The following is a 25,536-nucleotide window of genomic DNA, read 5'->3' as shown; positions in this document are numbered from 1 at the left end:
TTCAAGGTGCTGTTGCTTTATGCTTTAACTGATTTGTTTTAAAGTTTAGAGCAGGTTCATGTTAAGAATATCGCGCTTGCAGCCCATTCATCTGCTGACTTGCAGTACATCACATAGGTCCTCCTATGGAACTGGAGCGTGAGAGACAGAAGCAGGCCAGAGCTTTATCATGATGAATATACAAGCTGAAAAGCATTGATCCAGGCAGATGAAAAATTAGCACAGGGATTGCATGTAGAGGTAAGACCAGCACTCCACACAGCAGGGTTGTAGGAAACAGAAGGAAGAATCGGAAGCCTTATTGTCACCACCTGTTTCTCTATCCCTCTTGTGTTTACAAATGATGTCCCAGCCATAAAAGCCAGCATTTCTGCTGAGTCTCTTACATCTGGAGCAGTCAGACTGGCTGGCTATATGTCATAGTTCTTGTTAGACTGGTGAAATCTGTTTGCCTGAGGTAGGGCTGGGCGATAAAACACTAACGGTAATTATTGCGAAATAATGGTCACCAAGAATATAGTGAGGACATAATCATTTGATCTCCTGCTGATTTTGTATGTTTACCCACTGACAAAGAAATTATCAGTCTATAATTTTAATGGTAGGGTTATTTGAACTGTAAGAAACAGAATATCAACAAAAAATCCAGAAAAACACATTTCAAAAAAGTTATCAGTTGATTTGCATTTTAATGAGTGAAATAAGTATTTGACCCCTTTGCAAAACATGACTTAGTACTTGGTGGCAAAACCCTTTTTGGCAATCACAGAGATTAGACGTTTGTTGTAGTTGGCCACCAGGTTTGCACACATCTCAGGAGAGATTTTCTCACCCAAATACATGGCCCCGTCCATCGTCTCTTTGATGCGGTGCAGTTGTCCTGTCCCCTTAGCAGAAAAACGTCTCCAAAGCATGTTTCCACCTTCATGTTTGACGGTGGGGATGGTGTTCTTGGGGTCATTGGCAGCATTCCTTTTCCTCCAAACACAGCCAGTTCAGTTGATGCCAAAGAGCTTGATCTTGGTCTCATCTGACCACAACACTTTCACCCAGTTCTCCTCTGAATCATTCTGATATTTATTGGATCTGTACATGTGCTTTCTTGAGCAGGGGGACCTTGCGAGTGCTGCAGAATTTCAGTCATTCATAGCGTAGTGTTTTACCAATTGTTTTCTTGGTGACTATGGTCCCAGCTGCCTTGAAATAATTTTTCTGGATTTTTTGTTGTTCTGTCTCTCACTGTTACTCACTGTCACTGTAACCATTAAAATTAAAGACTGAACCTTTCTTTGTCAGTGAGCAAACGTACAAAATCAGCAGGGGATCAAAAAAAATTCTTTCACTGTACCAAGAATTTGTTAAATATTCAATATAATGTTTATGCACCAAAAGCGAAACTAAAGTTTGCTTGTCTCACTAGAGCTTACAATCTTTAAAATAAAGCTGCTTTAAAAGGTTCTTCACAGCGATGCCATAGAAGAACCATTTTAGCTTCCACAAAGTACCATTCAGTCAAAGGTTCTGTAAATAACCATCTCTTTCTTACCTTTTTATAATCCGAAGAACCTTCCTTCACTACAAAGAACCTTTTGTGAAACAGAAAGGTTCTTCAAATGTTAAAGGTTCTTCATGGAACCATTTAGACAAAAAAAGGTTCTTTGGCATCATGAAGCACCTTTATTTTTAAGAGTGTACTAGAGCAGATGCGTTTACTCGCTGATAAGTCTCGCTCACGGGACCACTAAGCAGAGCTATGAGATCCAGTGTGAAGTGCTTGAATTCAAAAACAAATGACTGTGATTTAAAATAGTTTAAAAACTGATGAAGAAGCTCTGACAGACAAGAGAACACTGTGTAACAACCTAATCTCATGACAAAAATGTACATGTGGAAACTTTTTCACAAGACGCCGAAATACATACCACCATGTACTTTTCGTGACATATTTGATGTAAAATGAGTGGCGTTAAAAGAGTGTCCGTTACATATGGTACAATTTATGTGATGTTGGTTTTGTACATGTCACTGCAGTTATGACTTATAATGTCCATTGATTGGCACTATAACTCTAATGCTCCATTGCGTTTTAAAACGCACCATCTGCACTACACCTAAACCTACCCGATAGTATGAACAAAAGCGAATGTGGCATAAAAACTCAATCACAAACATGCAGTTTTAGCTTGTTTTTGATCTCTCATCTTTCAGCTCTTTCATCACAAGTTGTTGTTTTTTGTTTTTTTTACTGGGTTTGTACCCAAGGATTCCACATTCTAAGTCCAATTCCATGCCGACCGAGCTACTGAGCAAGCTTGTTACGTTCAGAAAGTGTATGAAAACGATTACATGTGCTCACCTCTTTTACTCGCCTCTAGTGTTCATTTCTGTTGGAAACTGCAGTGATATGTACTTAGTGGTACGTATTTCGCGTCTTGCAAAAAAGTTCTTACACAACACAATCAGTTTGAACGATACAGTCAGAAAGCTTTTCAATCTACAAATCGCCATCATTTACCATGAATTTACTGTACTACACTAACTGCACCATGGTATAATAGGAGAAATGTGTAATATATGGATTTTTATTATGTTTGAATAATATTATTATATTAATGTATACATGTATTAAAGGAGTAATGGAATATAATTACAGTATTTTTGTGAAGCTATAGTTTTGTGTATTTACTAAATGTATTTACACTACTGTTTTTCATACAAATATCTAGAAACTATATAGATACCTTTTTTACCGTGGTATTGAGGTGTAACTGTGCTTATCATGATCTAAATGTGATCTAAATGACCAATGGTTATAGTAACACTCAAACAGTAAGAATAATTAAATTTCACCTTATAAAAATGAGGTTGGTACAGTTTTTACAGATGTTAATGTTTTTGATAATGAACCTAAATGTACATTTGCATCCTAACTCAAGCTACTGTCAAATGTGCATTTCTAAGATGCAAAAAAATAATGTTATTAATATTTCATCCGGCACTGCAAACTGCTGAAGATATGATTTGAAACAATATCACTCATTAGAACATGCAGAAACTAAGATATTTTTTTATTTAATTTTTTTTTTACTATATTTTAAGGAAAAATGACTGGAGAGGTATAAATAGTTCAGAAACATTAGGTGTTTGTTATGCTCTATCCATAAAGAGTAGTTTAAACTTGAAAGATATAAAGGTTTGAAATTTATTGTGATAATTATCAGTAACTGATAAGAAAAAAAAATAGTGATAATTGTTTTGGACATATCGCCCAGCCCTAGCCTGAGGTATTTTCATAAATGCATAATGCTTTGATGCGTTGATGTTCACACAAACTCAATATAATCACTCAATGGAAACATCAGCTTCCCCAAAACAATAAACTAGAATGTTAGGCTGGAAACTAAGACATCTTTCCTCCTGTTTCCTCCGTTCCCTGTTGGTCCATTATCTAAAGGCCACATCAGTCTCTTGCTGTTCCAATCCATACATTGACCAAGTGTCCTGAAATGCAGAACAAATGTTGAGGGACTGAGGGGCTTTTACAGATGAAATGGGCCTCACTGACCAAAGGTTTATTATAAAGCACCTGGTGGGAAACAAGGTGTTTCTCATCATACTTCGAGAGAGTTTACTATTGATAGATTTTGTGGTAACAGCACTAAAATATCTGAAAAAGTACAATGAGATGTTTTAGTTACAAATGAGGTACCTTGTTGTTTTCTCTGCCTAAGGTGTCTAGTAGAGGTATTGCAATATGTAACGGAGGCCAGCTAGTAGGTGCTGTGCAGGTAAACCTCACTCCCCGATCTCAAGAGACGCACTAGCGACTGACGCTAGAGGTTGCAACCTTTAGCCTCCTTGTTAGTGTGTCCGCCTCCCGTGCCGGAGACCCGGGTTCGAGACTCGCTCGGAGCGGGTGTGAGGGGTTACAAATAGTCATTTGAAAGCTAATAGGCCACAGACAGAACTCCACAGGAAGCCTCCTCACCTCTCCTGCTGACTAAAACATGTTCTCTTTAAACCGGCCCAGAGAATAAATGAATAATTCGTCATCTCAGCTTTGTTTTATTTTGCTCTGTATGTTGCCTTATTGTGTTCTTTCCTAGTGTTTTCATGATGGGGCTCCTACCTGATCTGAGGTGAGAATGGAGACATCACACACATTACCTGTTCTTCTATTCATGAACGTTGAGGTATGATGGCTCTGGAATATTTTTTAGGTTTTCATTCCTGCTCTGTTGAGGTTAAAGTCGAAAACTGTTTTCTGAATGTAGCACTATACAATGTTATTTTCATCAATAGCTGCAGCTTTGTAGTAACGCGTGAGTGAAGGGGTCATGTAATACTTGGTTTCCTGGGTGACTTTCCAAAAACCTACAGATGCTGAGTAGTCGGTGAGTCTGAAACTGGAGACGTACAGAGATCGTAATCTTTCTTTGTCACCAGTGTGCCCTTGAGCGAGACACTTATCCTGAAGTTATTCCAGGGCAACTGTAGTGATGGTCAGCCTTCATGAGGGGTGTCCAGTCTTGCTCCTGGACTGAGTTTTGCCCCAACACACTTGCCAGGATGTTTCTAACTTTGCAGTCTTTTTTGGGACCATCCCTACCCTTGAACTAAACTATAAAGAATACATCGATTCACAGTTGAGGTCAAAATTTACATGCACCTTGCAGAATCTGCTAAATGTTAATTAGTTTACCGAAATACGAAGGAGCATACAAAATGCATGTTATTTTTTATTTCGTACTGATATGTGAACAGTAAGATATTTCACATAAAAGATGTTTAAAATTGTTCACAAGACAAAATAATAGTTAAATTTATAAAAATGATCTTGTTCAAAATTTCACATACACTTTATTCTTGATACTGTGTTACTTGAACGAGTCATGAGTCCCTTGTTTGTCCTAAACAGTTAAACTGCCCACTGTTCTTTAGAAAATCCCTTCAGTTTTCAAAATTTCTTTAGTTTTTCAGCATTTTTGTGTATTTGAACCCTTTTCAATAATGATTGTATGATTTAGAGCTCCATCTTTTCACACTGAGGACAACTGAGGGACTACGGAAAGTTCAAATGCTCATTGATGCTTCAGAAAGAAAACACAATGCATTAAAAATGGGGGGTGAAAACTTTTTGAATTTGTGGATCAGGGTAACTTAAACTTATTTTGTCTTCTGGGAAACATGTAAGTATCTTCTGTAGCTTCTGAAGGGCAGCACTAAATAAAATTCATTCTGTTCAAAAGTTTACACCCCTGGCTCTTAATGCATCAATTTCCCTTCTTAAGCATCAGTGAGCGTTTGAACCTTCTGTAATAGTTGCATATGAGTCCCTCAGTTGTCCTCAGTGTGAAAAGATGGATCTCAAAATCATACAGTCATTGTTAGAAAGGGTTTAAATACACAAAAATGTGAAAAACCAAAGAATGTGGGACCTGCAGGATTTTTCTGCAGAACAGCGGCAGTTTAAATGTTCAGGACAAACAAGGAACTCATGAACAACTATCACTGAAAAAAAAAAACAGCTGTGGATCATTCAGGTAACAACACAGTATTAAGAATCAAGTGTATGTAAACTTTTGAACAGGGTCATTTTTATAAATTGAACTATTGTTTTCTCTTGTGGACTATATGTAAACATCTTTTGTGTGAAATATCTTATATCAGGTCAGTACTAAATAAAAAAATAACATGCATTTTGTTAGATACCTCTTATTTTGTTAAAATAATTAACATTTTGCAGATTCTGCAAGGTGTATGTAAACGTTTGTGTGTTATTGCTTAAAAAAATGATGTACTGCAGTACTTGTGTAAATCATATTAACCACACGAGAGGAATATGGAAATGCTACCCAGTGCATGCAAAACCTACTAGCTGGCTGAAAATTTCCTAGGTTAGTTCACTGGAAATAAAGCTTGTCTTAGATAAGTAGTTCTCAACCTTTTTGACTTCAAGGCCTCCAGTTGTCAACAACAATATTCAAAGGCCCTTAAAGGAATTTCCTAATTTCTACCTGATAAAATATTTTAGAGTGTGCAATGCATATTTATAAAAATGTATATCAATTATAAAAAATGCTCATGAAGATTGTAGTTTCCATAACTTTTCCTGTTGTAGAATTTACTATTTAAAATTTTGGCTTATATGTGACCCTGGACCACAAAACCATTCATAAGAGTATTTTTTTTTTTAACTGAGATTAATATATGCTGAATAAATAAGATTTCCATTGATGTATGGTTTGTTAGGATAGGACAATATTTGGCCGAGATACAACTATTTGACAATCTGGAAACTGAGGGTGCAAAAAAAAAAAAAATAGAAATATTAAGAAAATCTTTAAAGTTACGCAAATTAAGTTCTTAGCGTTGCATATTACTAATCAAAAATGAAGTTTTGATATATTTACAGTAGGAAATGTACAAAATATCTTCATGGAACATGATCTTTACTTAATATCCTAATGATTTTTTGTACAAATATACCCGTTCTACTTAAGACTCGTTTTGTGGTCTAGGGTCATGTATTCAAAACTCATATTTTTGATTTTACAAAACAAAAATGTTGTTAAGCGAGAGTATTAAAGTAAGAAATATCTTAATTTTTAGTTGTGTGGTCCTATCTTAATGCTTGTTTTATCTTACTTTAAATGTCATCTTGAGGCCCTGTTGGATATTTGCTGAGGCCCCTGGTTGAGAACCATTGTTTTACATCACAAATATCTCTGTCAGGGTTTCCCTTTCACAAATATAAGCCACCTTTGTGAGATAGTTATAGAAAAGCTAATGCAGAATTACACGACAATTTATATTTAAACAATTGATTTTAAAATAGACATTCAAAGATGTTCTACAATTCAATATATTTTGAAAGATTTAAATTCTTTTAACATCTCACAGGTTCTGTTGAGGGTTCAGCTGACAAAAAGCTCTGTTCTTGTCATTAGTTTCTTCTCCTTGCAAAGAAAACCATTTCCGATTGTGATGCTAGATGACTAATAATGGCCCTTCAGTCTCATTTAAGCTGGTGGCTAGATTTGCGAGTACTTAAACACTTTGTGTCACTGTGAGTGAGAGAAGGCTGTTAGTGCTGAGTGCTGGAGTGAGGCTGGGCAGAAGGCCATACTTAGAGATCAGAGAACCAGGGAAGTGCAAAATCAGCCAGTAGATCTTGTGCCATTTCCTTAGCCATGCATTATTTACAACAGCAATAGTCAGGAGCATGAAAAATGAAGCTTGTGTATACTGTATGTGCTTTGGGCAGGGAGGCTTTGAAAGCTGTTTTCTTGTTGTGTTTCTTTCTTTGTATGGTTTTAACATTTCGCTTTTTGCTAACGCAATAACTTCCTCACTAATGTTTCTCCGCCACTGTGCTGTAGCTGTACTCGATCAATAACTGCAAGCAAGTTGTGGACCATGCATGTTAATGTTTATTTCACACTTGCAAAGGTACACAGTAACCTAACATAGAAAAACAGATATACAAGTGAACAAAGAATCCAAAGTTGTACATCATAAATCACAGTTTTAAGACACATAGCAGCATTTTTGCATCTCATTCATATTGGCATAATGGGTTTTATGAACAACACTAACATAATTGCTTATAGTAAACAAAACAGTGTGTTATTACAGGTGTGTAGGTACTAACAGTCTAGTTTTAGGAGATTATACATGAAAGTCACACTTTTAGAATACAAAAGCAGACAACATGAGAATATGGATGAAAAGTAAGTGATAAAGTGCTTTGAAATCTATGACAGGGCAGTAAAATACTTAATTCAGTATGAATGAAGCAGATCAATAGACTGAGCTGTGAAACATTCCCTTGTTAACCGTCACTCGGTCTAACTAACTAGCTGGAGAAGTGCTGTTACGTGTCTGTACCTTTGATTTTCAATCTCATATTTAAAGCTGCATAACGTAACTTTTGCCTCTTTGTCGCCATCTCTGTTTAAACCCGGCGCTTACATGCGGAATTATTTTCTTTACGAGGGTCGTGCGTCGGCCGGCTCCTCAGCGCGGATGAATCTAATCTTTTAAGACGTACGTGTGGGCTGTCAGAAAAAAAGATGCTATGTCTTAAAAGTATGTTTAAATAAGACGTTTCACCTGAAAATGGCATTTAAACAAGTAACAACTGACAGTTTGTTCTGACCAAAGGAAGTTTGACAATAAATCGCGACACCAATGATTTTTACATTTAACGATCGCAAAGTTACCTCAGATCACGCCAAACCGTGCAAATAATTATTTTTATGCTTTGTTCTGTGTTAAAATTATCATTACAGGTACGTGACTGTGTATTTAGTGTGTATTAGCTTATATATAGATTTCAGTTTAATCTCTAATTGTCATAACATTTGAATGTCATCGAAAGAAAGTGTTCTTTTAACTACAAAAAACTCGTTTAAAAATGACAAGTTTAATTATCCAAGCTTTTGCGATGTAGCCTACTAGCCGGGACTCCTTTATGTGTACAGACTTGAGGTAACGTTAAAGAGGCAAAGACAAACAACCCAAACCAGTCAAATTATTAATCGTTACTACAAGCTTACCGTTGTGAATCGGACTAAGGTAACGTTAATGAGATAGTTTTGAACACTGACTGGTTATGTAACGTTACTTACTCAATAATTGAGTTTGCATAATTTTCAATCAAAAAAAGTTACGTAATGCAGCTTTAATGTGTAATATTCACGTATTAATATTAGCAGGTCGGTGAATTAGCAATCACAGAGATGCAATAAACACTGTGAGACGTGTCAAAGCAAAGTCCCTTACACACAAGCTCATCTAGGTGAAGATAAAACCAACAAAAAAAAGTTTTTTTGTCCACCCACAGCATGCCTAAATATTTCTATAAATATGTTGATATATATCTCATATTAATAAGGGATAAGTAGGGAGATTTGTGACAGGGAATCTGGCATTCTGTCCTGGAAAGAACCCCGAGGGTAAAGAAGAATAGTCCTGTGATTTGTTTAGCATACTGATATAAAGTTCTTGGCACAGAATGGTGCTGGCCGTTGCATGCCTCTAGACGAATGTCCATGCTCCAGCAGTTTTTTTTATCAGGAAAGAGAGGACTGGCATGCGTAACATTACAGTCTTACCTCTCTGAGAGAATCTCTATGCTAGTAAGAGACATGTAGTGGAACCTCATGACTAAAGAGAGAGCTCTTCGTGAATGTTGTGCCGTTAAGAGAATATAGCATTTGATACACTGATGTACATTCCCATCTTTAAATACCCTCTACTCTTACAGATAAAAAAGACAGTAATGAAAAATGCTGACAGTTATTCACATACAGGATCAGGCATGCGTGTGGTCATTTTGGTCATTTTTAATAATCAAAACATACAAAATAAATAAGCAAAAAGGAAATCTCCAACCCCAATGACCATTTCTGTTAAGACTCTAACGGCCTCGTCATCCCTAGTTCATTCCCGTCACTTACACTCCATGTATAAATCTTTTTAAAAAACATACATCAGTAGTTATGTTGCAAATATTTCTGTGCATAATTTTCAAATGCAAGATCAACCAGGAGTAATATAAGGTTAAAATGCAGCTTGCTGGGCGTAGCCATCTTTGAAAAAAAAAAAAAAAAAAGTCTTGTCCTCTGTGTCATCCTCAGGCAAGTTCTTGTCGAAACAGCAAGGTTTCTCATTTACATAATGCAAGCCGTCAGTGTTCTTTTTAACATATGGGGTTTTTTTATCCACTGAGCATGCTAACCTACCGCATGCATTTTTGCTATTTAATCAGATCTTATTTAGTTGCTACAGTCCTCGTTTCTTTTTATCTTATGTGACATTATTGTTAAGAGGGAGATCTTATTTTAATTACATCATGGGTGAGGATTTTACTTTGTTTGCAGTAGCGCTGTAGGGTTTCTCGTCCTGGATTTGCCGCTTATCAAGTTACTGAGGACAGAAGAGAAAAAAAGGGCATATGAATCATAACAATATAGAGTATGGAAATATATGCAACTTATCAAACTATGGCATGTGAACCGCTCCATCATTTTGGCCTAGAAACTAAATTTGAGTTTTGATGAATTGCTGTGACTTAATTATGTTTGAATAATTATGTTCTTTTTTTATTAAGTACAAAAATATTCAGTCAGTAAGTATTTTTTGGAGAATGCAATTATTTTGTTTTACAGCTAGGATGCATTATTTTTTTTATTTTTTTTAGTTTTGAAAAAACAAGATAATCATGTTTCTCCTTAAGTACAAAAGTGTTTATATTTTCAAACTTTTTGGTCATTAATCTTTTTTAAAGAATTATTTTTTGTTTGTTTGTTTTTAACATCTAGGATGCAATAAATAAAAAGGATAATTTCTTATCTCCTTAAGTACAAGTGTGTTTACATTTCCAAACGTTTTTAGCAAGGATGTATTAAATGTAAAAAAAAAAAAAATAGATAAATAAATAGATCGTTATGTTTTTACTCAAGTACAATTTGTTTTTTCCAAACTTCTTGGTCATTAGGATTTTTTAAAGAAATTAATGGGTTTTTTTTTTTTTTTTTTTTGGAGAAATTAATTATTTTTCAGCTAAGATGCCTTCAATTTTTTTTTTTTTTTTTGAGAGAGAGATGATTATGCTTCTCCTTAATACATTCAAAAGTGTTTACATTTCCAAACTTTGGTCAGTAAGATTTTTTTAAAGAAATTAATTATTATTATTATTATTATTATTATTATTATTATTATTATTATTATTATTATTATTACAGCTAGGATGCATTTAAATGATTTTCCTTAAGTACAAAAGTGTTTACATTTCCACACTCTTTTGGTCAGTACATTTTTTTAAAGATTTTTTTTTTAACAGCTAGGATGCAATAAATAAAAAAAATTAATGATTACCTTTCTCCTTAAGTACAAGTGTGTTTACATTTCCAAACTTTTTCAGCAAGGATGTATTACATTTAAAAAATAAATAAATAAAAAAAGATCATTACGTTTTTACTTAAGTACAATTTGTTTTTCCAAACTTCTTGGTCATTAGGATTTTTTAAAGAAATTAATGTTGTTGGTTTTTTTTTTGAGAAATTCATGATTTTTTTTTTTTTTTTTTTTTCAGCTAAGATGCGTTTTTAAAGAGAGAGATGATTATGCTTCTCCTTAATAAGTTCAAAAGTGTTTACATTTCCAAACTTTGATCAGTCAGATTTTTTTTTTTAGGAAATTATTGATTTTTCTTTTCATCAGCTAGGATGCTTTATATTTATTTAAAGAAGAGGGATAATTAAATTTTTACTTGATAAATACAAAAGTATTTACATTTTCAAGATTTTTACGAAATTAATAAATTTTTTCAAGTAGGATGCGTTAAATTGACTTTAAAAAGAGGTCATTACTTTTTTATTATTAAGTACATAGTATTTACATTTTCAAACTTTTTGGTCAGTAAGGTTTGTTTTTAAGAAATTATTATTATTATTTGTATTACAGATAGGATGGCATTAAATTAATTTTAAAAAGAGAGATAATTACTTTTTTATTTAATAAGTACAAAAGTATTTACATTTTTAAACTTTTAAGTAAGTTTTTTTAAGAAACTAATGATTTCTTTTACAGCTAGGGTGCATTAAATTGATTTGACAAAAGAGATAATTACATTTTTACTTAAGTACAAAAGTATTTACATTTAAAATTTTAGTCAGTAAGATTTTTTAAAATTATTTTATTTGTTTATTTTTTATAGAAATATGATGCATTAAATAGATTTTCAAAAAAAGGGACAACTCCGTTTTAAATATTTATTTTCCCAACTTCTTTGGTAAGATTTTTAAAAGGAATTAATTTTTTTCAGCTATAGGATGCATTCAATTGGAAAAAAAAAAAAATCTAATAAATGCTATTCTTTTAAACTTCCCATTCATCAAAAAAAGGATCACGGTTTTTAAGAAAAATGAAACAGAACTACTTTTAACATTAATAATAAGAAATGTTTTGAGCACCAAATAAGAATATTACATTACACCACATTAAAGAGCATCAAAACGCCATTTATTATTTAAATTTCATGCGAAAAGTTGGCATAATTTGAAAGCTAAGACTTGAATTGATCAAAATAACACTGTAACAGTCAAAATACAAGTGCTCTGCTTATAATTGCATTTTTCAACAAACTACTCATTGTGACTCCATCCGACTCAAAATAATAAAGCGTTTCACATCTATATTGTTTAATATTAGATGTGGTTTAAAATAGTTTTATGCTACATGATGTAATAAATGTTTAAAATGAGGCATACATGCAACCACCACATAGATTATGATGCTCAGGAGGCCCACGATGATGGCCACACAGCTGAGCAGGCGAGCTAAGCGTCCCAGGCGTCTTGCCCCATCCATGTCCCCTTGCTGTAGACTGTTTCTGGACTGTAACAAGACCAAAAAGAAAGAATGTCACATAACTACAAAACACTGTGCAATAGGGTCTGTTAGGCTGTGTGCTCTTTTTCCATTTAAGCCTTTGGTTGAAACTCAGTATGCTAGGAAGAAAAGGTCAAAGGTGACTGTGTGAATTGTTCAAAGTATTTGGAAACAGGATGAGGTGGGCTGATAAGCGTGTTTCCTTATTAGTGCAGCCCTATGCCACAGCCACCCATTAGATGCTCAGTGTACCCTAGGGAGAGCCTCTCCAGTAGACTGCATTAAAGTAATCAATACCGAGCAATAGATTGTGCAGGAAAAAGCCTCTGACACAGTGGCCAACCAATCTCCCCACATGCAAATGCTAATTCCATTCTCCATCTTGTCGGCGTGGTTTTTCGTCTCGCGATGTGACGTAATCCCACATTATCATTAAAGAAAGTCCAGAGTCTTGGGAGTGATGCCGCTGTCCAAGGTTCTGAATGGACTTTGATCAGCTTCTCAAAGCACTAAGTAGAGCTTAAGTAGCAAGTGAGTTGTACTTAATCTGTACGGCACAATTCCCAAAAGCACTGCTATCTAAATAGGTATAGGTCTTATAACTTGTGCAACTTAAGCTCCCCCCAGTTTATCAAAGAAGTAGGGACACACATTATATTCTTTAATAAAGGGACATTGGATGCCCATTTTCCAAGTTGGTATGACTCTTTATGGTCTTCATGAAACGTCTTTGGTTAAAAATTCTCAATGGCCATGAAAAACAACACATTTTTACCTTGTCAAAAACAGTTCTGTTCACATCGAACCATTTCGGTGCATGTCTGTTTAAATGATAATGAACTACTGCTTAACCCCTCCCCCCTTTCTTCCATTTGTTTGTGTATTTGCTGGAAACTACTATAAAAATAAAGGCTCTTATGTTTACTTTTACATCCAACTACAAAACACTTGCATTACTTATGAGACATTGTTGGCGTTACAGCTGCTCAAATGCAGAGAAAATGGCAGACAGTTTACAACTGGCTGAGGGCAGGAATAGGCTAGTACGTGACAGTCCATCAGTGGTCGTGGGCGGGGCCTGAGCAGTATGATGTCATACTACGGAGAAAATCAAAACGGCTTGATAATTGAGACTGTTTAGATTTTTTGGTAATTAAAAAAACGGAATGAAAAGATTTATATCATTGTAGGGTGGTTTTGTCCACACACTGCTAAGACACATTTTTATGTGAATTCTGCATCCATTGTGACCTTTAAGATACTGCTATAGTTTTAATTAGTATTTATCAAATTTTTTTAGTTTTTTAAATTTTATTTTTTATATTTTTATATTTTCTTTTAAAATAATTAGTAAAGTGTTTTGTCATTTTTAATTATTTTTTTTATATGTATAGAGTTTTTTTAGCATTCATAACAAATGAAAATTATTATGTGTTGCCTTCTTGTCTAGCTGAAATAAAATATATATATTATATTCTTTCAGTGAATTTTTATTTAAAAAAAATTCAAATTAATTTCAGACAGTCAAGATAGATCAGACATAATACAGATTTTTAACTGTAAATTAGATTATTTCGGAAAATTCTAACTTTGATTTCTAGACTTTCTCTAAAATGTGAGCTAACTTTTTTTTATTACTGTCAGGTAATACACCTGTAGTAGGTAATAAACAGGTAATAAACCTGTCAAGCAGCAAGTTAAATCTGAGTATAACTAACTAACTGTAGCTGATGTATGATATAATCTATTTTTAACTATGATAAGATGTGACCCTGTAACAGTTTTCACACATTTATGTCAGTATTTTCACACTAGTTTTGTGATTTGGCCTTAGTTCAGCACCTTCAGACTTGACAGCTCTCATAATAATGTGCTACATTCATAATAATCACATAGTGATAGTCATAAGTAGCACAGGTATATTTGTTGCAATAGCCAACAATACATTGTATGGGTGAACAATTTAGATTTTTCTTTTATGCAAAAATTATTAGAATATTAGGTAAAGATCATGTTCAATGAAGATAGTTTCCTCCCATAAATATATATAGTAATATGCATTGCTAAGAACTTCTTTTGGACAACTTTAAAGGTGATTTTCTCAATATTTTGCATTTTTTTGCACCCTCAGATTCCAGATTTGTAAACAGTTTTATCTCAGACAAATATTGTCCTGTCCTAACAAATACATCAATGGAAAGCTTATTTATTCAGATTGCAGATAATGTATAAATCTCAATGAAAAAACAAACAAACTGTCCCTTATGACTGGTTTTGTGGTCCAGGGTCACATATGGTATGACCAAAAGTAAAACTAACAGTTTACTCTAAAATGAACAATTCTGTTATTATTTACTCACACTCATGCTGACTGACTTCTGTGGAACATATTTTTTTTTCTTCAGAAGTCAGAAGTCCCCAGTGTTGTCTGTTTCCCAACATACTTCAAATTACTATATCTCCTTTTATGTTCCACAGTAGAAAGAATTGCTGGAATCAACGAGAGGGTGAGTAAATATGACAGAATTTTCCTTTTTGGTTGCACTATCCCTTTATGATGTATCTGTGTCAAGTTGAGAAAAGAAAAATGTAAGAGACTCTAAGCTTTCTGTCATAGCACTTTATGTAGATAGTTTTGGGGAGAAAAAAATACAGAAAATACTAGCAGTGAGAAAATCCAAAACACAATGTGGCACAGAAAAGCTACACTATGCTAAATGAACATTACTAATCACAGTCGGAAGCCCGTTCACATTCATCCATGATGAATGTACACCAAAGTCTGAAAGACAGACTGTGGAACCATTATACTCTTAATCATTTCTTCAGTGTTCACTTAGAGCATTTGGTAGGACAATAGCAGATAGGATTACAGCTCTATCAAACTGGTTTTGTTGGAGAAACTGAGGAGCTTCCCCCATCACATGCACACAATCTTCCCTCACCCACAGGGAGGCTCTGCTTCCACAATGTTACACTGCAGTTTACCTGTTGCCGTTGGAGCCACAGTATTTAGTTCGGCTCATACCCATTACAAAACTTGAATGTGTGTCCTTTTGACAACACATTGAGAAATATTGGGGAAAATAGCATTTTGTCATTTGACACAACAAATGTAAATAAAATATGTACACTACCAGTCAAAAGTTTTTTAATTTTTTAATGTTTTTTAAAGACGTCTATTCTGCTCACCAAACCTGCATTTCTGATACAAAGTACAGCAAAAACAGTACAATTTTGAAATATTTTTAGTATTTAAAATAACTGTTTTCTATTTGAATGTATTTCAAAATGTAATTTATTCCTGTGATTCAAAGCTGAATTATCAGCATCATTACTCCAGTCTTCAGTGTCACATGATCCTTCAGATATCATTCTAATATGCTGATTTCCATTTTTTCAGGATTCTTTGATGAATACAAAGATCCAAAGATCAGCATTTATTTGAAATAAAAAGCTTTTGTAACATTATACATTATACGCTATACCATTCAAAAGCTCTGAGTCAGTATACTTTTTTTGGGGAAAGAAATTATAGAAATTAATACTTTTATTTAGCAAGAATGCTTTCAATTGATCAAAAGTGATGATAAAGACATTTATAATGTTAAAAAATATTTTCTATTTCAGATCAATGCTGTTCTTCTGAACTTTCTATTCTTCAAAGAAACATGAAAAAATCTTCTCAGCTGATTTCAGCATAATAATGTTTTTTGAGCAACAAATCAGAATATTAGAATGATTTCTGAAGGATCATGTGACTGGATTTATTTTTAAAAATATATTCAAATAGAAAACAGTTATTTAAAAAAAATAAAAATACTGCAAATATTTTCAGAATTATTTTAAAAACAAAAAATCATACTGTTCAAAAACCTTTGACTAGTAGTGTAGAGTACCACTTAATAGTTTGGGATTGTGATTTTTTTTTTTTTAAACAAACATCTTTTATGCTCTACAAAAATAAATAAATAAATAAAACAGGAATATTATGAAATATTATTACAATTTTAAAATGTTCTATTTTAAAATGTTTATACATTTTTCCTGTGAAGCAAATCAGAATTTTCAGCAGCCGTCAGTCTTCAGTGTCACATGATCCTTTAAAAATCATTGTAATATGCTGATTTAATGCTCAAAAAACATAACCCATTATTATCAATGTAATGTTTTTACTGTCATTACTGTCATTTTGGATCAATTTAACACATCCTTCCTGAATAATTAAAAAAAAACCTCCAAACTTTTGAAAGGTAGTGTATACACAAACAATAATCATTGCCTCAAGATTAATTTTCCTCCTTGAGCATCAGTGACAGTCTGAATGAGTTCTCAACCATATGCCTCAATATTGATGTCCAGATTTACCACTCAAGACAACTGCAGGATTATTGCAACTAAAAGCCCTCAAACAACAACAAGATCCCTGTATTGTGGAATATACTTGAATAGCATTTTGTCAAATGTAGATCACCTCATGTAGCACTTGACCTGTACCTTTCTCTCTCTACTAACCTGCCCACCGTCTCTCAGTTCAAATACTGCAGACTGGCTCTGACATTCTAGCAGGGGTATAATATGTGGCTGGAGCAGCACAACGTTATTGATTCCCAAGTCTAATCACTGCGAAAAGCCGTTTCAGCGCTTTCAATCAGTAAGAGTCTTTTGAAAATACCGTGTAGTAAAATGCCATCTGCCCTTCTTGTGTTTCAATCACACCTGCTTTTCATTTAGCATGATGACAGTGCAGTATGTGTCGTGATGCAGCGGTGCAAATGGCTTTTGGCTCTTTGTGTTTTCGAGGTGCATTTTGCCTGACTGCGGTTTGGAGAATGCTCAGAAACGCCAGTGGATTGTAATGGGCTGTGTGCGGCTTTTCCGAGTAGAGGAGGGGTGTGTCCCGTGACACGGCAAATGGATAACACTGATTCCCCAAGAGCTTTGGCCTGTAATATATTTCATTTGAACTGAAGTCTTGGCCAATTCTTCTGGGCTGATTCGATGACCCCCTTTTCTCCTCACTTTCTCCCTTTCAATGTATGTCACATAAACACAGAAATGTTCCCCTCCCCCCTCTCGACATCTCCTGCTGCAGCCTGGGAGGGAACAGGCGCTCTTAGCTTTCCCTCACAAGCCTGAGCCATTAATTATAAACAGCCATGCCAGTGCCTGGGGAGGAATGACTGTAGAAAAACTGAACAATGGAGCACAGCGAATACACTTTTTGTTTTAAGTCCAAAATATGTTTTTGTACACAGAACTAGTGCTGTATTATTTGTTTCTTTGTTTTGTTTTAATTTGATTACATTGACATAGTAAAAAAACACATTCCAGAGCAATATATTTTTGTGAAATAAAGCATATATAATGTTTTGCAGTTATTTATAATAGCCACTTTCTTTGGGCCATTAGTCAACGTGTGGCAATCTTTTTTTTTTTCAAATACATATATTGAATGTATAGCAGTCAGCATTGTATATTAATTGTCCAGGCTCTTTACCCTATTTTTACATTTAGATTAGCTTTTGCAATAACTAAAGCTCACTTAAATTAATACTTTACCACAAAATGAAAATTCTGTCATCGTTTACTAAACCTCAAGTTGTTTCAAACCTGTTTGAATTTGTTATTTCTGTTAAAGGGGTCATCGGATGCCCATTTTCCACAAGTTCATATTATTCTTTAGGGTCTTAATGAAAAGTCTCTAATATAATTTGGTTAAAAATTCTCATTACCTTGTCAAAATCATCTCTGCAAAACATCAACTCATTTTTTCGCATGGGCCCTTTAAATGCAAATGAGCTCTGCTCGCCCCGCCCCTCTCTGCTGAGGGATTACGAGCTGTAATGTTTGCTTTAGCAACATTTAGCCACGTTTATCGGCGAAACTTGCCAACAAGCACATTATTAAGAAAGGCCATTTGCAAAGATGCATAAAAACCCTTATACTCATTTCTTCTGTGGGTGAAGCTTCATCACGAATGATTCACACGAACATATGTAGTGCATATGTAGATCGGGATCGGCACTTTCCTTTTAAAACCGAAAGTAATGTTGTCCTCTGCCTCTTAAGCGGCTCAGATGTCGGAAGTAAATGACTACTGCTATGTTCATTATGACATCCAACAACAGAACACCTCAGTCGCTCAATTAGAGTCTTCCTCTACAAATAAAAATATCTTTAAAATATCTTCATTTTTGGGTAAATATTATAAAGAATATAACCGTGATAATAAATTATTAATCACATTTTAAAATTAAATTTATAACAATTGGTTTTAGTTTTTAGTGTTTTATTTTTTATTATTTCTACAAAATACTGATCTATAATGTACAGTTTAATAAATTAAGGTTCTAAAAAGGTTTTCGCTGTAAAAGAACCGTTTTTGGTTCCCCAAAGAAACTTATTCCAAACAGTTCTTAAAAACATTTATGTAAATGCAAATAAAGAACATTTATTTGGATAAATGTATCTATTTGGATATATCTTCTATTTTATTGTTTATCTGAATTAACATGAACAAAACTATGCACTTACTGATCTCCGCCATACTGTTAATATTTTCGATTATCTCATTACACAGTATTTTTTCAGTATTCATTTTGTTTTTACACATTTATTTCGTTTATTTACATTTATTTGTCTCCAGCTTCTCTATTAGCCTGTGGGAAGCAAGCTTTTGTTGTCTGTGCATGAGCAGGTGCACTGGAAACCCGATCTCACTGGCTGTTTGCTTTTATGTAATGTTTCACTCAGCATTGTGAGAACATGATGACACCATATTACAGTATGGGGCTTGTTTGAGCAGACAAGCAACAAGCTGCTTAATGCATCAATATTTTCCATAGCTATTCTATATGAGCTTTTTGTAAAGCTGGTAAAGCAGAAAATGGCAGCCCATCAGAGTCTCAAATTCCTGTTATAGTGTAACGGACACAGAAACAATGCCATTCAGCAACTCTGCTTACCATATTTCACCAGCAGAAGATGCAGCGTATGCAGTAACTGCTTTACTGGTCCTCCCATCGCACTGAGATTGGCCAATAAAATCCACCCCACCTCCCAATGCAAAGCCAAACGACTCCTTTCAGCTTCCATGAGCTTCAGCTTACCACAACATCTTATTCGCTACTGTACTGCCTCTGTAAGCTCATTGATTTCAGAGTTCCTGATGCATACCTAAAGTACAAAACCTTGCTAGTATGTTGTCAGTTACAGTTGCTCTCTAGGTCTCAGGTCACAGCATTTCTGTTGTGACCAGAGGAGGCCACTAAAGTTGCATCCCAAATGATGCAGTATACACTATGCATTTACTATTTACTTATGCACTATGTACTCAACCATGTTGTGTATGAATGAGGTTATTTTGTCATTCAACATTGAATTCTGATAGTCCCACCCCCTTACTATGCAATTAAAGCTGCGCCAGTTGAGTGCATGAACTGTCCTACATTCTACATTTTGTTTTTTTGGTGTAGAAGTACATTATCAGGGTATTTTAAATGGAACGTTCACCCGAAAATAAAAACCAGAATAACAGAATTAATAACAGAATTTAAATTTTTCGGTGAACTATACCTTCAAAGTACATTTTTTAAATTTTTTATCACACTATTGATATTAGAAAGCACTGTAGATAAGTAATGGAATAAGTACGCAATTTGGGATGGCCCTTAAGTCTCATTTAGTCTATATTCTCTTTTTTTCTTTTTTTTCATCTTTGTGTCCTTATTTTGTGTTGTAATACCCTTTGGTTTCATGATTTTGTTTTTGTCTTGAGGAATATTGAAACTGTTTATTCAGAAAGACACAAATAATGACTTTGGAATATTGAATATTTTCAAAGTCACATCAATAATAATGTAGGGTGTGATTTCAAATTCAGATGTGTCTCAGAAATCTTCAGTCAAAAAAATCTGTAAAAATAGAGGACAATGTACAGGAATTTCTATATTTGTGACCCTGTAGAAAAAGCCAACAATACATTGTATGGGTCAAAATAATTTTTCCAAAAATCATTAGGATATTAGGTAAAGATCATGTTCCATGAAGATATATTTTGTAAATTTTTCACCCGTAAATGTATCAAAACTTAATTTTTAATTAGTAATATTCATTGCTAGTAACTTCATTTGGACAACTTTTTTTCAATATTTAGATTCTATCTAGTTCTATCTCGACCAAATATTGTGTACGTATACATCTATTATAAATCTAAATGTATTTTTTACAGGTGTTACCAATATTTACACTGCACTTGGTTGTGTTTTTGAGTTAACAGAAATTAATAAATTTGAGTTTTGAGTTAAATTTGAGTAAAATTAATGAACAAGGTCCCATGTACTTTTTCTGTTATAACATGGATTTATTTTTTACAGTGTAGCAATAATGTAAAATACTATGTCATAAATATTATATATATAACTATATCATAAATATATTGTTGTTTTGTAGCTGTTTTACATAAAATTTAAAATAAAAAGTAATTTTTTTACAGCAATAGTGTTACATCTTTAAATAGTTTTTAGATTTAGTTCAAATGCAGTTCTAGTTTAAGTCTTACCTACATAAATTTCGATCCAAATTCGAATCTTTTGGATTATTTTATTTTAGTTCAGTTTTTAATTTCATTTTTTTTTTTTTTTTTTTTGGAGCAAAGGGGTTATACCCGTTATCCATTTTTAGGACACAAAATAAGATGTTTTTTTTTTTTTTATCTTCTGAGCTTTCTGACCCTGTGAATCTTCAAAGACTTACACAGAAATGTAGAAATTGTTGAATAAAGTCGTTATTTCTGTTTACTTTGTGCACAAAAAGTATTCTCGTAGCTTCATTAAATTTAGGTTGAACCACAGAAGTCACATGGATTATTTTACTGATGTCCTCACTATCTTTCAGTCAGAAAGCTCTCTGATTTAATCTTAATATCTTAATTTGTGTTTCGAAGATGAACAAAGCTCTTGGGTTTGGAATGACATAAAAAGTGAGTAGTTAATGACAGAATTTTCATTTTTTGGGTGAACTATCCCTTTAACACCTATGACCCAAAATGATGCAGAGGGGTCTTTATAGCAGGTTAGGAGGCTAAATTGACCTGTCTTGGCCTCTGTTGAATTGTCAGGCAGCTCTGGTTTCAGCTGTCACCCTGTTGGCATGGATCAGAAGGTTATTTGTATTTGTGTGGAAAGACAAGGCTGGAAGACAATATTTGCATGAGTATGGTCAGTCGTACAGGTGTTTGCAGTAGAATATTGGTCGCTTTCAATGTGTCCAGGTTTATGAGGAGTGTCTATGAGGACTCTAAATATCCAATCTGTCTTAACACAAAGGCTTTGCGAAGGCCATCGAGTGAGATCCCACCAGGATGGCTTTTGATAGGGGCACAGCAGGGATCCTTCTGTACTGTAAATCTATACAGGATTTTGATCTTTACAAGAAACTGGAGCACATTTGTATGGCGCCTTTCCACTGATGAGAATTTAATGCTCTCTAATTTGTGTTTTTCCAATAGTGCATGTCCCACTGAAACACTTAGAAAGTTGTAATGAGCACCGAACACACAATAGTTCAAAATTCACTTAAGGCTGAGTTTGACTGTGTCTTATTAAATTTACTAAAATGATGCGTTTCAAAGCTGCTCTCCTGTGACTCCACTGGAAAGTCTCATTTGTATCCTGCTGAGGTTATACGCTGCTGATTCTGTTCTTTCAGGATGAAAAAGTGAACACAAAAGCACTCATCTTTGAATATAAAAACAGGGCATACTGTTATCTGCTAACAAGGGTATCTTTTCCAGAGGGACGGGGGGGAAAAAAGCCATCCTACATCTATAAAATCCAGGATCGTGCTAAATAGTTTCTTTGTAGACGACATGAACGCCATCTCTTGTGCATCTTCATTAAATACAGATAAATGGTACCACACCCTACATATGTGCACTCTCACACTCTGAAGTTACAGGGAGGAAAATAAAGATGTTATCTAACATATTTTCCAGCATTAAAAAATATATTTGTATCTAATCTTTGGAAACGTGTGAATTGGTAGTCTCAACTGAACCTAAAGCTTGTTTAAATAAACGTCAAAATTAGACTTGCTTTCATTTTCACACTTTGCACCATATTTAGGCTTCCTAATTGACTGTTTTTTTTTTCTCCACAGTCCCTAGAGTTTGTGCTGTGTCGGTGCTTGATGTGCGATGGAGGTAGTCTGCACCAATTTTCTGGCGATGCTCCCCGGCACGCAGTCAGGTCCGTTTACTGCGAGCATATGCAGGGCTGTAAATCACGCCTGTCAGTGGATCTGTGCTCTGCTCCCTCAATGCAGCTCCTGTGCTTTTGCATATGATTTGCAAGAGTATGGCAAGTCATTTTAGCAATTATGCTCACTAGTATCAATTTCAAACTAAACTACTATTAACACTGTATCTGTAACTTGTATCTGTTTTTTTACATAATTTTTAATTACGCTACGTAATCCAGCTATTAGTGACTAGTATCATATATAGCATAATAGTATGATGACTAGTGACTATTATCGATTTCACTTTTACTGTACTTATTTATTACATATTTCCTTTGCTAGTCAGTATCCCAATAGTAACAAGTAACTGTTCCACTGGAGAAGAAGGCATTGCTTTTTTTAATGCTTTAAGTAATCCAAGAGATATTAGTATCTTTTTCAGTTTTACTAGTACTTATTTATTTTATAAGACCTGGATTGTATTTAGAAACATGTAGCTCACTAGTGATTGTTTTTTACCATATGTAATGACAAGATTTAATAGTTCAACGTAAAAATCATAATACAGATTTTAATTACTGTTGTCAGTTTATACAAAGAAAATTGGGTAAAAATTAGTAACTATTTGAAGTTACTAAACTAGTTTGTATTGAATAAGTTGGCCCTGGGCCACAAAACCAATCATAAGTATATTTGTAGCAACAGCCAACAATACGTTGTATGGGTCAAAATTATCGATTTCTCTTCTATGCCATAAATCATTAGGATATTAAGTAAAGATCATGTTACATTAAGATACTTTGTCAATTTCCTACTGTAAATATATCAAAACTTAATTTTTTCTTAGTAATATGCATAGCTAAGAAATTAATTTGGGCAACTTTAAAGGCAATTTTCTTAATATTTCGATTTTTATTTTACTTTTGCACCCTCAGAATCCAGGTTTTTTTAATAGTTTTATCTTGGCCAAATATTGTCCTCGAAAAAAAAAAAAATTTATTCAGCTTTCAGATTAAGTATAAATCTCATTTTCAAAAAACACTTATGACTGGTTTTGTGGTCCAGGGTCACATTTATTAAATGCAGTTGGAATAAGAATGTAATTACTTGTCACTAATAAATTTAATAGTAATTTAAACTGAAGTTAGTACTAGTAACACAAGTTTTATTTGTACAACGGCTTGCCACACAACGGATAGACAATGTTTACTGACAAGAAACAGGTTTGTGTTGTTTGTCCAAGTATTTTAGCACAATTTTATGTCATACAGCAATATTTACAATGTGGGACTTTTGGTCTGAATTACGAAACAACATTTAGACTTGAATTATTTCAATTATAACATACTGATACTCACCATAATTGAATAGACCAGTGCAACGATGCTTAGTGGCCACACGGGACAAAAGCAGGAACAAATGACCAGCATGAGGTAGTCATTGGGTTTCTGTTGCTCTTGAACGGCATTACCGGTCGACGAAGTGCGGCTCAGGCTCACTCTGGACGGGGAGAGAGGAGCCGACCCGAGCTGCCCCGCTGATCCGGATCTCAGCGGCAGACTGTGGCCGTTCTGATCCCCATCGAGACCCTTGTCGCCCCCGACACTGACCGTGAATGAGCTGGAGGTCTTTACCCCGGTGGGCTCGGTGGTTACGAGGAGTTTCTCGGTCTCGGCTGGTTGCGTTCCGCCGCTTTCCCCCAGATTTGATTTCGCAAACTCCTTATCTGTGTTTATTGCCATTGTGGAAATCCAAAGTTAATGTTTCTGACAGAAAAAATCCTTTTGGCGGGTATGAAGTATTGTCAAAGTTGCCAGACGACGCTAATTTCCCATTATTCACGATTTTTCCAATTTAGAATAACGCGTTTGATTGTATTCATATGGTTAATATGAGTTTCTACGTCGAATAAGAATGTCCAGATTTTTTTTCTCGCAATTTTTTAAAACTAATTAAAACAAGTCAAAGAGGCGTTGTGACTTTATCCTCCCATGTCGATATGATCATCCTCTCTGTGTGATCGGTTTTAATGGATTCAGTTCCGCTCAGTTCAATCCAGATCGGAAGACAATCTCCTCTGCCCACACACTCAACTAAACCACAGAGACGCGACTCATCTGGACTTCAGCATTTCCACAGCAGCATTAGCCAAGCGTCTCAAAAGACGTAGAAAAAACAGTTTTCACGTGTAAAATTGAAAAAGCTGGTGTCTTTGTGATATTGCAGCAGGAGAACAGCAGGTTAAAGTAGTAAGTGCAGCAGTAAGTGCAGTGATGTTCCTCTCTCACCTCCTCTGCATTAATGATGGAGGTGCGCTGGTTCTGCAGGACTTTCTATTGCAATACTCCCAATGTTCTTCCCCTGGGGATGCTGCAATACCTCTGTGTTTTAGTGAGCCTTTTAAACAATTAAACAAGCATTGCTTGTGCTATTTTCTTATTATTTGGTTACTAGACAATTAGTCAAAGATAGAAGTGGGAGGATACAGAGAGAGAGAAAGTAGCATATATATTTTTCTAAATAAAAGTAGGATATTTGGAAACCAATTATTGTTTCTTTTATCAACCTGGAATCTCAGTGATCTCTTATTAATTAAACTAATGGATGGTATTTGAATTATCTGTGTTGTTCCTTATTTGATTATGACTAATGCGTCATTTTTGTAATGTTCTTGGTTGTCCCCGCTCAATGACAAGACAGGAAAACTGGATCAAACACAAGGGAATCCCCTTAAAACTATTTCATGGTGTAATGACATTGATCTATAGTCTGTTCCTTAACAGATTTCATTGTAAGTTGATTTATAAACCTCAGGGCATTATTCATCTCAGTGCTGGCAACTTGTATAGTACAGGGTTTCCCAAACTGGAATCATGATTTTGTAAAAACTTATAG

General features: G+C 34.4%; 1 protein-coding gene across 1 annotated transcript; it reads right to left on the bottom strand.

Annotated features, from left to right (window-relative positions):
* Window positions 1–7,427: 7,427 nt before the first annotated feature.
* Window positions 7,428–24,918, bottom strand: trarg1a (trafficking regulator of GLUT4 (SLC2A4) 1a). The gene is made up of 3 exons (XM_073817980.1): window positions 24,000–24,918; window positions 12,279–12,405; window positions 7,428–9,933 (listed from the first exon to the last, which is right to left on the bottom strand). The coding sequence occupies exons 1-3, from the start codon at window positions 24,381–24,383 to the stop codon at window positions 9,926–9,928; spliced, it is 519 nt and encodes a 172-aa protein (XP_073674081.1). The 5' UTR covers window positions 24,384–24,918; the 3' UTR covers window positions 7,428–9,925.
* Window positions 24,919–25,536: the final 618 nt, after the last annotated feature.

The sequence above is a fragment of the Garra rufa genome, chromosome 14, assembly GCF_049309525.1.
Source record: "Garra rufa chromosome 14, GarRuf1.0, whole genome shotgun sequence".
Taxonomy (NCBI): Eukaryota; Metazoa; Chordata; class Actinopteri; order Cypriniformes; family Cyprinidae; genus Garra; species Garra rufa.
The sequence above is the reverse complement of the archived record's forward strand: the minus strand, read 5'-3'. Positions and strand labels throughout refer to the sequence as shown.